This window comes from Pteropus medius, unplaced genomic scaffold (assembly GCF_902729225.1).
Source record: "Pteropus medius unplaced genomic scaffold, Ma_sr-lr_union100, whole genome shotgun sequence".
Classification (NCBI taxonomy): Eukaryota; Metazoa; Chordata; class Mammalia; order Chiroptera; family Pteropodidae; genus Pteropus; species Pteropus medius.
The window spans coordinates 10,574,297-10,591,300 of record NW_024349519.1 but is presented as its reverse complement, the minus strand read 5'-3'; the positions used below and the strand labels follow the sequence as shown (position 1 = coordinate 10,591,300).

General features: G+C 37.6%; 2 protein-coding genes, 1 long non-coding RNA gene and 1 pseudogene across 20 annotated transcripts in view; 1 reads left to right on the top strand and 3 right to left on the bottom strand.

The window, feature by feature from the left end:
- IPO8 (importin 8) overlaps positions 1 to 3,031 on the bottom strand; it is a 54,392-nt gene extending 51,361 nt beyond the window's left edge. Inside the window, exon 1 of the mRNA XM_039882394.1 lies at positions 2,763 to 3,031. Coding sequence (XP_039738328.1) covers positions 2,763 to 2,846 — 84 coding nt within the window. The 5' untranslated portion in view covers positions 2,847 to 3,031. The remainder of the gene's footprint in view (positions 1 to 2,762) is intronic.
- The window catches only part of LOC120618307 (uncharacterized), a 35,347-nt gene continuing 20,515 nt past the window's right edge, over positions 2,173 to 17,004 (top strand). The window contains exons 1-3 of one of the 2 annotated variants that reach the window (XR_005657217.1): positions 2,173 to 2,583; positions 7,824 to 8,013; positions 14,583 to 14,687. This is a non-coding gene — a long non-coding RNA (uncharacterized LOC120618307). The remainder of the gene's footprint in view (positions 2,584 to 7,823; positions 8,014 to 14,582; positions 14,688 to 17,004) is intronic. The other variant, XR_005657216.1, reaches the window with a different exon arrangement.
- On the bottom strand, positions 11,198 to 11,315 carry LOC120618623 (uncharacterized; annotated as a pseudogene).
- CAPRIN2 (caprin family member 2) overlaps positions 12,653 to 17,004 on the bottom strand; it is a 39,709-nt gene continuing 35,357 nt past the window's right edge. For 7 of the 17 annotated variants that reach the window (XM_039882383.1, XM_039882379.1, XM_039882380.1 and 4 more), the window contains 3 exons: positions 16,696 to 16,796; positions 14,730 to 14,793; positions 12,653 to 13,576 (listed from right to left, as the gene is read on the bottom strand). In XM_039882383.1, the coding sequence (XP_039738317.1) occupies positions 13,008 to 13,576; positions 14,730 to 14,793; positions 16,696 to 16,796 (734 nt within the window). In that variant the 3' untranslated portion in view covers positions 12,653 to 13,007. Of the gene's footprint in view, positions 13,653 to 14,729; positions 14,794 to 16,695; positions 16,797 to 17,004 lie in introns of all 17 variants that reach the window. The other 10 variants (XM_039882384.1, XM_039882385.1, XM_039882389.1 and 7 more) reach the window with 8 other exon arrangements.

The following is a 17,004-nucleotide window of genomic DNA, read 5'->3' as shown; positions in this document are numbered from 1 at the left end:
CCTCTGTTCCTGTCCCAGTTCTCCACTTCGTTCACTCCTTCACAACACCTAGGTCTCTACTCATTGTCATTCCTCAGAGAATGATCATGCTATACATACATCCCAACAAACTCTAAGGCTTCAAATCTCTGTATAGCAGTCATGATCTGAAATTATATTATTTACTTGTCTGCATCCCCCACTAGAATGTAAGCTCTATGAGAGCAGAGTCTTATACTAGTATCTGCAATATAACATAAACATGTTATTCACATAAGTGAACTCTCTCAAAGGGCAATAGAAATGATACCTACAGATACATGGAAAAGCAGGGATTCTAGAGCCTGGCAATGAAAGCACATATCCTTATTTCCCTGTTGAGGTCATGTGGAGAATGATTTATTAAAAGACGACACATTTCTAGATGAGTTACTGGTGCAAGATATCTACCCATTCCTACCTCCCTATGCTGCTGCTAAAGGGAATTCTGGGGCTCTATACCAAGAGGAATGCGCACAGAATGCATTCTTAATATCCTGAGATAAAAATGAAAATGCATTTTCCCACAGAAACAATATCGCAAATAGCAATCAAGGAACTAGTCACTGGTAATGGAAATTATGATGGCCCCAGAAAAATATAGTTCCAAATAAGGCTGTTATATTTTGAAGATGCCTAGTCTTCTAAATGGAAACTAACAAATAATCAGTACACTGTAGAAACTACCCCCATTTTCTATGCAGAACATATTTGCTGAGGAGGGACCTAGACTAAAAGAAATGAGCTTGCCCCTAATCACTTATGGTAAATTATCCACCTGTTTATTTACCCAACAAAGCAGAATGGTAAAAGTAAAATAAGCATACAAAACCTAACATTATAACCATGTTTTCCTACAAGGTTGTGTGGCATACTTTAGTCTTCTACTTACAGACAAGTCAAAAAACTACTTAGTGAGAGCATATTACAATCCAAAGCACTATACAAAATACAATTGCTAAATGAGTAGCATAGCAATAAGCTACTTTTAGAAGCTGCAGAGGAAATTGTAGTCTGTGATGACCTAGGGGAATATGGGGCAGGGAAAAGTGAGAATGAAATGGATTTGTATTGAAATACCATGAAGAAAAAGATAGAATTGGGTTCTAAATGTCTCTTCTAGTTCTTCAGGCTCTCCCATCTCTCTTTTCCACTTCTATAAAGTCAACTGCACTTACATATTGATGAATCAGAAATAAAGAAAGGGTAGGCTAACAGGCAGGAAAGTATAGCATGGTATCAAAGATCCGATCCCTATTGACGTTATCAAAGTAACATCTGGCCTCATTGTGAGGAGAGGGAGTAGCTGACAGGCCAACTCCCCTGTTCATACTAGTAGATTGCAAGTTCAGCTCTTGTTTTGTTCCTCCTAACCAACCCCTGGATTACTACTTTTCTAGCCAATCAACATATAGTACTTCTACTACGCAAAGACTTGGACAGGTACTGATTTTAACTTTCTCCTATTCTGAGTAAGAGTCCTTTTCTTTTCGAGGCACCAGTACATTTCCTTTGGGCTTCCCTTCAACTCAACCTTCACCCATGAGTCAGTGTTTTCACTCTCCCTTTTATCTTTTGGAAATCCTGGACTCACGCTTACTCCAAGCTCCACCCAGATTTCCCATTAGAGTCATCCCTTTCAAAGAGTCGCCAGGCATACCTGCACTTGAAAGCCAACTCCAGCTAGAGAATATCTTAGTCAACTACAGAAACGTTCACTTAGGACAGTCGTTCTCACACTACAGGAAGCACAGAATCACCTAGCTAGCTAATTAAAACACACTCTCCAAGTTCCTGACTTCTTAAGTCTAGAGTAAAACCCCATAATTTGCATTTCCAACAAGTTCCCAGGTGATGTTGACGCTGCTCATCCCGGGCAACACTTTGAGAACCACTAATTTAGGAGTATCCCTTTATATTTTAAGGATTATCACGACCTCAAACAGCTGTCATTCTATCCTGGGGCTAGACCTTAATAGGTACTTTTTAGTGAAAAGTCTATGATTAATTCTTACAGGTGAAGAGGAAAAAATAAGCTAGAGTGTGAGATCATTAAAATTTGGGAATGTCGGTAGTATCGCTGGAACCAGGTCAAGGCTAGTTAGTAAGAATCGAGGACGGGGGAATAAAAGAAAGTCTTACATATTTTGGCGCTTATTAGAAATCCCTCCAAACAAGTATTATTCGACGTGTCTTTTGTAAAGCAGTCCCACCATGAAAACTGCCTACTCTTCCCATAGCACTCTCCCGACAGCATTTCCCAGCGCTCCAACAAAACTCTGCCAATCAGTGTCAAAACAGCCCTGCCAGCCCCACAGAAGCAGGCAATGGGCAGGGTTTCCCAGAGCAACACCTAAAAAGGGCTGGGTCTGGAGAAAAGCTGAACTCAGATTCGAATTTTAAGTGAATTTTCCTATCCGCGCCCCCAAGTCAGCGTACTTCAAGAAATCTCACCCTGAAAACACTGGCAAAGGTTGCTAAAGCCGCTTTTTGCGGACCAAGCCGGCTCAACAAGCTGCACTGGGGAAGGAAAACGACATGAAAAGATGCAAAGGCGGCCAACAGGTGCGAGGGCTGCTCAGGAAAGATCCCGGGAGCGCCGCCAGGCTGGGGCGGGGGTGGGGGGCGCCCCGGGCCGAGAGCAGCGCCGGGCTCGGAGCCCCGGTGGGGGTGGCGATCAGGGGCGCCGAGGAGGGACAGCCCGGGCAGCCGGAGGCAGGGGACGCCGCGGGCCTGCTCCTCACCTGGTTGAGCTCATTCTCGGCTGCAATCCGCAGCTTCGGGTCGATGGTGCCCTTCAGCGCTTGGATGATTCGGTTGAGGTCCATCTCCCCGGGTGGGGGCTCCGCGGCCCCCGGACCAGTAGGCCAGACTGCAGCTTGAGTTTTCCTTTCGACCCTCTCAGCCTCCTTCTCCGTGACCCCGGACTACCTCACTCCCCACTCCCCGCCACCGTCGCCACCTGCAGCCACTTGCTGCGCCACTCTGACTCCGCGCCCCCTGTCCTCCCTTTCCACCCCCCACAACTCGCTCTCCATTCACCCTTTTACGACAGCCGGTGGGAGGCGGGAGAAGTCGGAGAGGAAACGGCGCTTCCTTTACGGCGGCCGCTTCCCCCGAGCGTAAGGCTGGGCGGGCGCCCCCCAGCGGCCGGCGCGCGTACCGCGTCTTGGCCTCGGAGCAGGGCTCGGCCCGCTGCCTCACGCAGGCGGCCGCCATGCTGTGTGCTGAAAACGGCCCTGGCAGCTGGGGAAGCGACCTGGCGGCGGGGCTGCTTCCAAATGAAACAGATGCAGACGGGACGGCCCTTTCTGGTAGTCCTAGAACTGTGTGGGCATCACAACGGAGCCTGTTCCGTGGCAGACTTGTGGGGACCATGCGATCCATCCCACAAGAGGACGGGGTTCCCTTGGTCTATGGGAGCCATCATTCATTCATTCATTCACTCATGCATTGAACATTTGCTAAACGTGTTTTTGAGCCAGAATACTGAAATATTTAGGTACCACATTACAAGATGAATTTGATGGGGCTTACTACGATAGAACTTACAATCTGACAGAAGAGACAAATGTAAACATATAAACAGATGAAATATATTTACGGAGTAATTCTGGAAATACAGAGATTAGAGAAACTAACAACATGCCTGAGAGTTTCTGAAAATTTTCTGCCGTCAGAAAAGTAGTACTGTTTCCACTCACTATGGCCACATCTGGCCTGGCAATTTCAATGGTATAAAAATATTAAGGAGCTGCTTCTTTCTGAGGTTAACCCAGAACGGGGAGTGCTAATTACGTTTAGTAAATAATAAATGACGGTGGGCAAAATACATCTGAGGGGTTGTGACCTTTCCAGAAGCAGATAATTTAGACTGGTTCAATTAATTGAGTTCAATCAATTGGGTAGAACATTTGTGGCAGAAAACCTGGCTACCTGAAAGCTATCCATCCCCTCTGCAGAGGCTGTAAATGGGACAATGCCCCTTAGTTGGGTGCAAAAGTATCTAGCAATATGTCTCTGATTGCTTCCAGTTTTGCCCTTCTTTAATTTCTCCACATGGCCATCAGAGTAATGTTTCTTAAGGGTTAATACAGTCATGTGCCTTCCTTGATGATTTTCCACCAATTTCAAATAAAATACGAGCTCAGTACTCCACGGTCTTAGAAAACATAATGCCTTTCATCTCGATGCTATTTCATTAACCCACTCTCTTGGACCTCTTGATAATCTAAAACTCCTTGACCTCTGAAGTCTTAATTCCAATATCCTCTTTTCAAGTTAAGATCTATTCTTCTCCTTCTCTCTCAATAATTCTACACCTATTTTCCAACTCAATCATTTTTCAGTTCTCCTCAGTCTATTTCTGACTACATATCCTTCTTTGCTATTAAACTCCAAAATCATTTCTCAGATCTACCTTTGACGCACTGTGCAAATTGATGCCACTACAAATGTGTGTTTTCTCAGGCTCAACAATCCTATTCCTTGTCTTTGATCACCACCATCTTCCATTCCTTCAGCAACTGTCCCAACACTCAAAACTCTTTTCAAACTCCCTACCCCACCTCACAGAGCCCTTCAAAGATGAGGAAAGCCATCGGGCTCAACTCACTCAAACACAAATTCATCTTTGTTTACCCTTCTTCACCTCCTATCCTCCCATCTGAACCCAACCCTCTCCCATCTCCTCTGGAACCTTGCTCCATAATATCTCTTCTTGCTTCTATATATTTTTCATTAACATAAATTTGAGGTATTATCATGGTCATTGTTGACAACTTATAAAACTTTTTCCTATATTTTCAGCCTCTTTTCAGTGATTCAACCTCAACCTAAAAACATTTCCCCCAATTAAAAAACAGTCTTCTTCAGTAATGCTTTCTTATCGTTCATTTTTTTTTTCACTTCTCATTCTCAAGAATAGTCTTCATTCACTGTCTCTATCTCCTTATTTACTATTCATGCTTCAATCAGCTATCCCCAGGCTTCTGCCCTCATTTCTCCTACCATTTCCAAGCAATAATCAACATTGATCCTTACATACCAAATGCAGGAGACATTTTCAGCTCTCATCAAAGTCTCGCTCTGGTTTTTGACACTATATTACATGCTCTTCTTTTTTAATATTTGTTTTCTCTTAAAGAATATATTCCTAACCCTTTGATTATTCGCTTGATCACCTAACTAACTCTTAAACACTGGTGCTTCTCAGAGCTCTGTTCTCAGCCCATTTTTTTTTCTCTTCTCATTCTATTTTTGTCATTTCATCCACTTATGTAATTTTAACTATCAACTCAATAGGGACGACTTACAAAACTAATAACCAAGATCTCTTTCCTTAGACTAGATGTATCCAAATGCCTACTACATTTCTACCTGAATGGACCAAAGTCCTTTAAGGCACATGTCTAAAACTGAACTCTGGTAGCACTAAAGATTTAGAGTAGGGAGAGACTTGATGCAGTCATTCCAATAACATAAAAGAAGAGAAGAGATTAAAAAAAACATAATGACACTACCAAATGCTTGCAAGGATGCAAAAAAAACTGAATCACTCGTATATTTTTTGGAAGGAGTGTAAAATGGTACAGATTCTCTGGAAAATGGCAGTTAAGCAAACTGTAGCACATCTATACCAAAGATCACTACTGGGCAATAAAAAGGAATGACACACTCAACGATCTGGATGAATCTTCAGAGAATTATGCTAAGTGAAAAAAGCCAATCCCAAAAGGTCACATACTATCTGATTCCATTTATGTAACATTCTTACATATAATATTCTTTAAATAATAAATCATACAAAGAGCAAATCAGTGGTTGTGAAGGGTCAAAGTCGAGGTGGGACAACAGGGAAGTGGACGTGACTATAAAAGAGCAACATGAGGGATTCTTGTGGTGATGGAAATGTTCTGTATCTTGACAGTATCAATCTCAGTATCCTGGTTATGATATTGTACTATAGTTTTGCAAGATGTTACCAATGAAGCAAACTGGATAAAGGGTACACAAGATCCATCTGTATTATTTCTTCCAATTACATTTTTATCTCAAAATAAAAATGTTAATATACAGAGTTGATGTTTCCATGAAAACTTCATATGCTTTGAAAAGAATCAGTGAAGACAATTATAAAACAATGCTGTCAAATTAGTAATATCTGATACAATAGAAAAAAAAAACAACCATAAGCATTTATAATTCTGTTCTGATTTGTTTTAAAACTTTTCCCAAAACTATGTTTAACTTATATGTGATCAAGTCCCCTTTTTTATTACTTTAAATGATATGAAAAGATGTCTGTATTTATTGATAACCTCATCTTGTTTTAAATTTGAGCTATTTTGTATTGTTGTATTATGGCTTGCATATGCCTCATCTCTGTGCCTGTTTCCTCATCTGCTTCTAAGAGATGTTGTGAAGACTAAATGAGATAAGCACATGGCTCATGGTATATGCTCAATATTAACTATTTTCATTGTATTCTATTTAAAAGGAGTGAGGAAAGACCTTTTTCAACCTTTGAGGAATGTGTCATGGTGAGATATAGTCTCACACTATGCCTAGCACATAATAAGCAATCAATAAGTACTCGCTGAATGAATAAATGGATGTATATAAGAGAAATATGGGGTCTGAAACAGGATATCCACTGTAGTAATAAATAAGGTAAGAGAGATATGAGACATTTCACAGGGTGAATCAACAGGAATCTGTGACTGATTAAATAAACAAAGTAGCAAAGGGAATTAAGAATCATTCTAAAGTTTCAAGCCCTGATGACCTGTGGAAGTCATTAACCAGAGAAGATGGGAAGGAGCATCAGATTTGGGAGGAAAGATGAATTTGCCTGTGGACATGTTGAACTAGACAAGCTTATGGTTTATACAGCTAGAAATTTCCAGTGACCATTGGAAATCCCTATCTGGCACTCACAAAAAAAGCTGGGTGAGAAGACAGGAAGCTATGACAGGGGGAAGAGGAAGAAATAAAAGGATGGAGTTAAAAAACTGTGAGTCATCTGTGTATAGAGGTTAGCTGACACCATAGAAGTGGATGTTATTACCCTAGAAATATAGCATCCAATGAGAACAACTAACATGGTTACAGCTCAGGTTACAAAAAGTAATTTTTTACGCCAAACACTGCCACTGTGGCCTTTTTTGAAATTTAACATTTTAGTCATCTAAATGGAATATCACACAGCTGTCCTCTGCATCCGTTGGCAGCAGCTCATCTGCTGGTACATGTGAGTAGGCTTACATCTAGCCCATATGGTAAAAAGGAAATAGGAACAAAAACCCAATGCACAAAAATCCCTACCTGTAAGTTTAACAATATGTCTTTTAAACCATGTTAAATAATGTGTGGTGAATACTGGGAAGCTTGTGATTAAATCCTTCTTCTACTCCATAAGTATCAATATTGGCAGAGCACCTGAAATATAGACGAGTACATAGATACATTTTATAAGATTCTTAGTATTTTGTTAAGTCAACAGTAATCTCCTTTAAGATGTAACCAAAAGCCTTGAGTAGAATTTTCTAAGAATGTAACAGACCTATTAGAGAAATTTAAAAAAAAAAAAAGAAAGAAATCAGTGATATGTAAACTAAAGTAACAGGGGGTTAGGGAGTTTCTGAACAGAAGTCAGAAACTTCCTTCTCCTACAGACTAAAATGGTAGTGGTGGTGGGGAGGGACAGAAGCTAAAAATAGCAGCATTAACTAGAACTAAAGAAGAAACATCTATTTTCGAATCAGTTATTTTCCCCTCAAAATGTTTTTTCTTCATTTCCTCAGGCTTTCCACATTTCACACTGGAAACGAAGTCACCCTGCCTCAACTTCAGGACCCATGAGAAACTATAACTTCTGACAGACTCAACTGAGTGCACTTGTCCACTTCACAAAGCATTTAGTTTGCCATGGCAAAGCTGAGTAGCACACCAAAAACGTGTGCATGCAAAACAGCAGTGGAAAATACAGTGAAGGTAATAGCACCCTGAGAACTGAAGAAGAAAAGTACAGTAGAAAATGCTATGCTGTATTTGGACTTGAGAAAGCCAAATCTGGCTTGGGCACTTATACTAGCGGCCTTAGGAAGTCAATCTCCAAGAGTCTCTATTTTTATCTCCTAAAACAGTATCTACTTCGTAAGGGTCATTGTGAGGATCGAATAAGATTACGTAGATGAAAGTACTCTGTAAATTATGAGGTGAAATGCAAATATTAGCGAAAGGTGGAAGGTATTTAGATTTCTATGGTAAAGCTCCTCCATGTGTTATTCCAGGCTTAATGATAATTAAAACAAACCCTCAAGTGGATAATCCAAAGAAAAACAAGGCAGGGTAAATACCATAGCAACCTACCATTTTATCTTTTAAGATTTTTTTTTTTAACAAAAGTGATATGTACATTTTAAGTTCTACAGTAAGATTCAGAATGAAAAGTCATCTTCCTCCCTCCTACTACAACCCCCTTTCCATAAGGCCAACACTATCAAATTTCTTATGGCTACTAACAGAAAAAAATGATTCAAGTAATCACATACGCATACTTTTAGAAATTTTCACACAAATGATGTTGCACACTCTGTATCATTTTGCCTTATTTAACCAATTGCTACTGACAGGCATCTCGGTTGTTTCTCCAATTTTGCTATTATAATACTATACAAAATATCTGCATGCGTGTTACCTTGACATAATTCTAAAACTATTTGTAAATTCTTAGCAGTGGAATTTCTGGGTCAGAAAGCATGTACTTTATCTTGATGGTTCTTGCCAATTTACACTCCAAAAATGTACCAATTTCATTCCCATCTACAGTATGAATACCCATTTCTATACATGCTTGTCAAAATATGTACTCTAAAACTTTACATATGCTTATTGATCATTTTTTGTATGTATGAATCGCCTCTTCATATATAATGCCCTTTTCTGAGATATCTTTTTCTTAATGATTCCCCCCTCCCCCGCCTCCACAGGTGATCATTCCTCTTTTGACATGATTTCTCCTAAACAGAAGTTTTAGGGGAACAAGTTGTATCAAATTTGTCCATCTTTTATGGATTTTATGTCCTACTTAGGAAGCTCTTCCATACCCTATACTTGTGTTCTCCCACCAAAAGTCAACAAGTTCCACTTTCACATTCAAAACTTCAACCCTTTGGTGCCCCATTCGTAAATATAAACAGTCAACCAATTATCAGAAGATTCTAAGCAAATATAATATTACAGATAAGAGACTAAAACAAAACAAAAAAAAGGTGTAAGAAATAAAATACAGAAGAAAACTTAATCTTTAAAACTAGAAATAATGCAATCATGAAACAAGAACAGAATACATATATGTAAGGAATGTTCATATAACAGAAATGTATTTTAAATTTTAAACGTAGCAGAAATTTTAAACTCTGCAAAAGGTTGAAAGATGAAAATCTAGGAAACCTCCCAGAAAGTGAAACTTTGAGACAAAAGATGAGAAACTTAAAGAACTGGTCCAAGGAGGTCTCACTTCTGAATAGTAAACATTCCAGATATAGAAGAGAAAAAATTAGGGTATGATAGAAAGCAATGAAATAACTCAAGATTTGCTCTCAGCAGAGGAAATTAATATACCTGCTACCTGATATGTCTGAACATCTGAATGTCATTCATCTTTGTAATCCCAAAGCCAGGTGTAAACCAGAAAACCCATGTATTTCTAAAAAAAACCAGAAAACCCATGTATTTCTAAAAAAAACCAGAAAACCCATGTATTTCAAAAGGTATGAGACCCTTGAAATAAAATGAATAAAGGGATGTTTGAGAAACAGAATCAGTGAGCCTCAGGCCTCTTGGTATTGATAATGGTTGACATTATTTTATAACCTGGAATTCAATATTTTGCACTGGTAGCAAGTGAGTTGTACCTATCTGTTGTCAACACTTGCCCAAGAGCTTGAAAAATGAGGACAAAGCTATTGGCCTAATCATTAAAGTGGTGATTAAGAATACCCCTTAGATAGATTAGCAAGTAGAGGACCTAGAGAGACAAATCGAAACTTTTTTATCAAAATAAAGTGTTTGGTATGTGTGCACAGTGGAGTTCATATGGAAAAACTTTAGTGTCTATATGCCAACAATTATTTCACTTAATACATAAAATATCATCCTAGTTATCAAAAGAATCACAATAGAACATCAGTCATTAAAGCTAAGGAATTAAAACTTTGAAAAAGGATCAAAGTATTAAAAATCACTGTAAAAACATAGCAAGTTGAGAAAGTTAAAAAAATGAGATGGTTGACAGATAATTGGTGGAGGAGGCAAGTGAATAAACCCCTCAAAAAAGCTCCTGTTTCAAAAAAAATACCTGCATTTATTTACTAAATCATTTTAGAAGACATAAGAGTCAGTAGCTCACAATTCTTGGAGAAAAATTCACTTTACAAAAACTAAAAGATTTAAAGTGAAAGAAAAAAACTTGGGGGATAATTTAGTAAATAGAAAAACTTACTTTACCTCCACCTCCAGTAAGACAACTAAGTATCTATAAACTCGGGACTACATAGTAATTATATAGCATGCCTTTCCACTTCAGTCATATCTACAAGATCTTCCCATTAAAGTTCTTTACACAAAGTCCGCAAATGGGCTATACGTATATCTATGGTCCTCACTCTATCTCTTGCAAATGTATCTAAACTCTGTGCATGTATACATCTTTCTGTAAAGCTATCTACTTTTTTTTTTTTTTACTAAAGGCTTCCAGAAAAACTATCTTCAAAAAGTTACCATATTGCTTCAGCATGAAAGCTCTTGTCCATTTATTCTCATAAGCCTAAGAGTCGTCAATATCCAGTTCATTGTCTTTACACTTAGAAAAACAGTATTTCATTTAAAATACTCTCTTAAAACATGGCTATTATTATGAAGGGAGACCCTAGTTAATCTCTTGTTATGACACCTTAAAAAATATGGAGGCACTCAAAATATTTTAAACATACATTGTGTACAGAAGACTAAGCTAAAGACCTTACTGTAGTCCAAAACATAACAGCTAAAAAAAAGGCTGAGAAAGGCCTCGAACTTGATCAACACCTTTTTTTTTTTTAGGCAAGGCAACCTTAGTTGACCTCACAGATTGCAAGGACCTTGTCAGCTTACAATCCCTTATTTTTAATTTTTATGCCTACACACCTGGTCTTCCTAGGTGGTCTCCCATCCAAGTACTAACCAGGCCTGACCCTGCTTAGCTTCCAAGATCAGATGGGATCGGGCTTGTTCAGGGTGGCACAGCCGTAGGCAATGTCATTCTTAAACATCAAATTTTCCCCTCAATCACTTGATCATATTTCTGCTTTTCTATATGCTTTTTTGTTTGTGTTCTGGACAGAAAAGCCATGAACTAATTTATCAGGAATACTAATATCCCTAGCCCACAAAGTACCTACCACGAATTGAAAAGTTCTGTTAAATAGTAAATCACATTACATCCTCTATCTTGAGAACACTACACTAACATTTAATATTGCAGTTAAGCACACTTTCAGAGTTTAATTGCTGGACCCATGCCCAACTCAAAAATATTACTATAATAATTTAATGCTCTTATATTATCTTCCTGAGATTACTTAACACCTCAGAGTGAGAGGAGGGTCAAAACAAGAACTTTCTGCCTCAGCAAGTGACTTGCCTTGGTTGCAGAGTAAGAATGGCCTTCTCCAACCCTTAATATACTTCAGAATATTGCAACCAAAATGCTAATTTTGAAAACTATTCTTTAAAGTAATTGAGAAATAAAATATTCATTAAGTTCTTATTAATGAGAAACATACAAGCTTAAATTGTAAACTGTGAGAATACATGTCTAGAATGGATACTAAATTCTGGCAGTGCCTGCTACGCTACATAAGTCAAGATATACACGCAGAGAGAAACCTTAAGTTTTCAAAAAGAAAGAAAGACAATTACAGCACCTAACATTAATTAAACACTGATGTGTCAGGCACTGTGTTAAGTCTTTTAGATATATTCTTAGTTGAACTTCACAACTGCCCTATGAAGTTGATCTATCATCACCCCCATTTTACATTTGGGGAAATGGTCTTACAAAAAAACAGAAGAGAGATCTCAGGGGTAAAGTAATTTGCCCAAGATCAGTTACTACATGGCAAAATCAGGACTCAAGCAGAGCACTATCTGACCACAAACCTATGCTTTTTGATGACTAAACATTGTTATTCAAACTGAGAATCCACTAGAAAGCATTAGCCTGACTGATGGTGGACCAGCAGTATTACCTGTACATCTGCTATTGCACCTTGAAGATGGCTAACTATAAGATAACACATGCCCTCCTGCAAGATAGCTTCAAGGAAAATGTGTTATTTGGCCAATGAAAACAAATGAAATCTTTTGATGAACAGCATTTATATCAGAGAAAAGTAACTCTTAAAGAAACTGCTATATATAAAAGGCTTCATATTTTCCATAATGGTATGAACCTATAAATACCCTTATTCAAGAGTTATGAATACTAAAAATTCAAAGTGATGAATACTAAAAATTCAAAGTGGTGAATACTAAAAATTAAGTATTTTACCTCTCAATTAAACATTTAACCAAATAAGAACACTGAAGGTGCATGTAACTTTTTTATTGAGGCACAACAAGGCATTATAACTTGCCCGAACTTGAGGCAGTCAGTTTAGTAAGCTGAACATTAATACAGGTAAGGATTAAGTGCAAACAATATACATTCACAGCTTGACTAGTGAGGCTACATCACAATTTATAAAGTGCCAGATTAGTGCTAAGTGTCATTCAGCTTGAATTTTTTCACCTTGGGGAGGAAAACAAAAAAGTAAGGACCTGCTCCTTCCTCTAGGAATGAAAACATTTTCCTAAACCAATCAGTCACAAGGTCAAGGACTACTTTTCCTTTAATCCCACTAAAGAGAACACCATCCTCTTGTTGTCAATTCTGTACTGACTTTTCAATCTTGATAAAGAAGATAGCCTGAAAACGTAGAATATTTCCAGCTACTTCCATAAATGGCTCCCCTGTGCAAACGTAACCATATCTGGTCCCCCTGGAAGAGCTGAAGAATTGCATGATTGCTAGCAGTTTCATGGTCTGGAGCACCATCATTGGCATAGGCAGATACCAGGACCTCTTCATTCTTCATGAGGTTGACATACAGTGGCACATTCACTGCCAGCTTTAGCATGTGAAAAATGAAAACATAAGTGCCATTCACCGGGCAATTAAATCGACCAAGCTGAAGATCAAAAGTTTCTCCCAGGTTGTTCAGAAGAAGATCAAATACAATAGGTTGGTCTAAAGTTCCAGGGGCCAGATTAGAGGTTCTGGCTGCTGAGAAGGCAACTCGCATCTGCTGAGGCAGGGGATACACGTGGACTGGCAGTATGGTGGCTGCTGGACTTGTCACTGGCACATCCACAGGGGTCATGCTACGGGAGTCCCCTTGTCCAGAGTCACCACTGTTAAAGGTTTCGTTGTCTCTTTCTGGGCTGCTCACCTGAGAAGAATCACTCCACCCTGCTGTTTTATTAGCAACAGTGAGTTTCTCATAATGAAGCAGTTAGCTTTGAACACAATATTTAACATTAGTCGGCTACTGAAACACAAAGATACATTTTATAGTCAATTCCAAAATAAAAGCAATAAAGTATAGCTACAGTATGCTTTTCTAGATTTTTCTGGCAATACGCTTTCACACCACTATTCTAAAGGTGGAAGATGGCCTTGTCTAGTAGTCTCTTTTTTATTTTTTTAAGATTAAGAAAATAAGGCCCCTGAAAGTTTGAATAACTTAACACTAGTTAAGGTTAGCAAAGTCTAAAACCCAGGTTTGCACATTCTTTTTACTTCTTTATCTTTCTCCCATAATTCTCACTGTGCTCCTCATTCCTCATTACTAACCTATTCAAAGTATCTGATGTAGAAGGACACAAGAAAACTGAGATTACATAAAAGAATCAACTTTTAGAACTACCAGCCATTGAAAGATATTTTGTTATGGTACTATAAGCCCCATGATGAATGCTTGTTCTTTATTTCCAAGTTAATGCGATATCATCAGATGATAATATTTTAAGAACTGTACAAAAAACACTGCTCAGATATAAGGCAATGTGAATATTGGCTACTTTCTTAAAAGGAAAAGATTGTTTTCCTGTGACAAAGTTAGTTAATCTTCAGTAATTCTTGATTTTTTTCAGTTACACTGAATCTTTTAACAGTACCTTCACATTTTAAAAAGTATTATAAGTACCTTCTTGTTTTTGTTTCAAGTCTTAATTGTTGCTTATTCCTAATTACTAATATAGTGACACCCAGAATATCTGGAAGTGCCCATCATTACAAAAACCAACATCCTGAAACATCACATGTGACTATTTGAAGTCATAATTGTGAACATATATCTAAGGTTAAATTATGCTCTGGTGTCAAAAAACTGAATCAGTCAATATCTGTGTCTGTCTCTCTTACTTAAATTGAAAACTGATTTCCACAGCTTTTCTAAGCAATCTAATATCTCTCTCAGGTCTTTATAACTACAACGTATGCAAACTGAAAACATCAACAAAATCAATGCTGAAAACAATGAACTTTGGGGAGAACTTGACAGAGGATGAAGAAAGATCTAGAGGTATGTTTTGGGTAAATAAATTACTCAGTTAATCATCCTTACCTCTTGAATTTGCCCGAGGACCACCAGATGTCCCTCCTCGCTTGTAACACTGCTGGAAATTATCCTAAAATGAACACATAATATTTACCTCAGCACTAAAAACGCAACACAATTAGTTATTATTCAAGATTATTGACTGGTAAATCTGTAAGAGTAAAGTCTTCTTAGCCCTTTATCTGGCCTTCTTCAACAACCAAAGAGGCTCAGATGTTTCCAAACACCAAGAAAAACAAATAATGCAAGGGCAACAAGTAGCAATACTTGATTCAACTGTTAATTAACCTGATCAATTAGGTTAATATTTGCAAAAACAGTAAAGCATCTGGAAAATACTATGTAAAAAATACAATGCTAGGTAATGGGAGAAGTTTAGAAATATGGCATGGTCCCTCTGTCCCTCATCTCAATAAAAAAAGGAGATAAAGCAAGAACACAGACTATTTCAATCTTGCTCTATTCATAAACCAAGCTGTAAAAACAATTACAAACTATGTCAGGGCTTTGTTTTGTCTTGACCATGGAATTGATAAGAATTATTTAGTATGAATTATTACTGCCTGAAAATGTAGTCTATTATCTTTAAGAAAAAATGTTCAAGGCAACATTTCAAACTGACTCCTAAGTATGATAAAAGTACACTACCATACAACCCATGAAAAGTGTAATTAGTGGTATAGTTAGATTAATACATGTAATAAAAAAATTTAAACAGTACAAGAAAGTATACAATGAAAATAACAATTGTCTCCTACCCAGACCCCTAGTCCTCTTTCCAATAGCAACCGCTGTTATTAATGTTTCCTCAGAAAGAAATTTAAAGCAGCACACAAAAATACTAGGATATTGGTGTTAAGAACAGATAGCTCCATTACTATAGTGTACATTTATCAATGCGCTCCATTCGCATAGTACATGAGAATCATGTAATAACAGCTAATAACATCTGCATACTTGATATATACCTGGTACTATGGTACTAAGCACTTATAAGTATTAGTTCATTTCATCCTCAGAGTATCTCACAGAGTAACCCTTACAAACACCTCAGAGGAAGATGAGTAACAAACATCTGTCTTCATCTAACAGATGAGGAACTAGAGCTCAGAAAGTTTAAGTAACATGCCTGCGGTCACGCAACAAGTGGTGAAATCAGGGGTCAAACTCAAGTCGTTTAGATGACTTGGTTTGTATCCCAAATGCGCTCTTCACCTCTTTTCAATACTGCTTTTGTACAGACATCTAATTTACCTCACATAACTGTAAGCTCTTCAAGCACAGGTACTTTATGTATTTCCAACAGAAATGATAATGTTTTAAGTACTATACAAAAAACACTGCTCAGATATACATGCTTAAAGGCTTGTAAAACTCCAGAACTGAAAATGTCGATGTATAAATTCATATTCATATGTGTATGACTAATGACAGGGAGTTCCCAAGGTTTGTTAAAGTGAAATGTATAACATCCTCTTATCGGTCCCTTAGGATATGTAGTAAAGAAAATCTGTTGAGCTATTCAGATCAGAATTAACAAAAAAATTAAACATATAAAAAGTACTTTGCTATACTTGATATCTAGAAAAGTTAAATTGAAAGCAATATAGTAAAGTTAAGATCATGGGTTCTGGAGTTAAGAAACGTGCAGTCTAATCTTAGTCCTACCATTTACTTAGTGCTCATCTTATGACCTTACACAAGTTATTTAACTTGTTTCTGAACCTCGATTTCTCTTATAGGATGGAGGAGTAAATGAGTTCATGCAAACATAATTAATAAAGTCCTTAAGACCTTCTAAGTTGTCATTTATCCTCCATGGATTATTAGAAAAGCTTCCAACTCCACTCTCTACAGTACTTACAAGTAAAAACTAAGAGTGCCTTATAACAATTTAAGACTCTGCTATAGTTTAATCACCAGCTTAACATCAACAACTGTACTACTATTCAATCATGACAACTATTCTTACCCTTTGGGAATAAGATGTTCCAGGATATTCTCTAGCTTGGAACTGTAGCTGGCTATAATTTCCATTGGAAATTGAAGGAGGTCCTCTATAAGTATCAAAACCTAATAAATAAACAACTTACATAAAATTATGAGCAAAATTATACTAAACTTTTGAATAGTCTAATTCCATACCATTTTTAAAGTTAAATTGATCATATAATGTCATCATTAGATTTACGCCTTCTTTTTGCTTCTACAATACATGATTATAAAATATTGCTGACTTCAAATAAGTCAACTAACTGCAGAAGTTCACTACTGCTGGGAT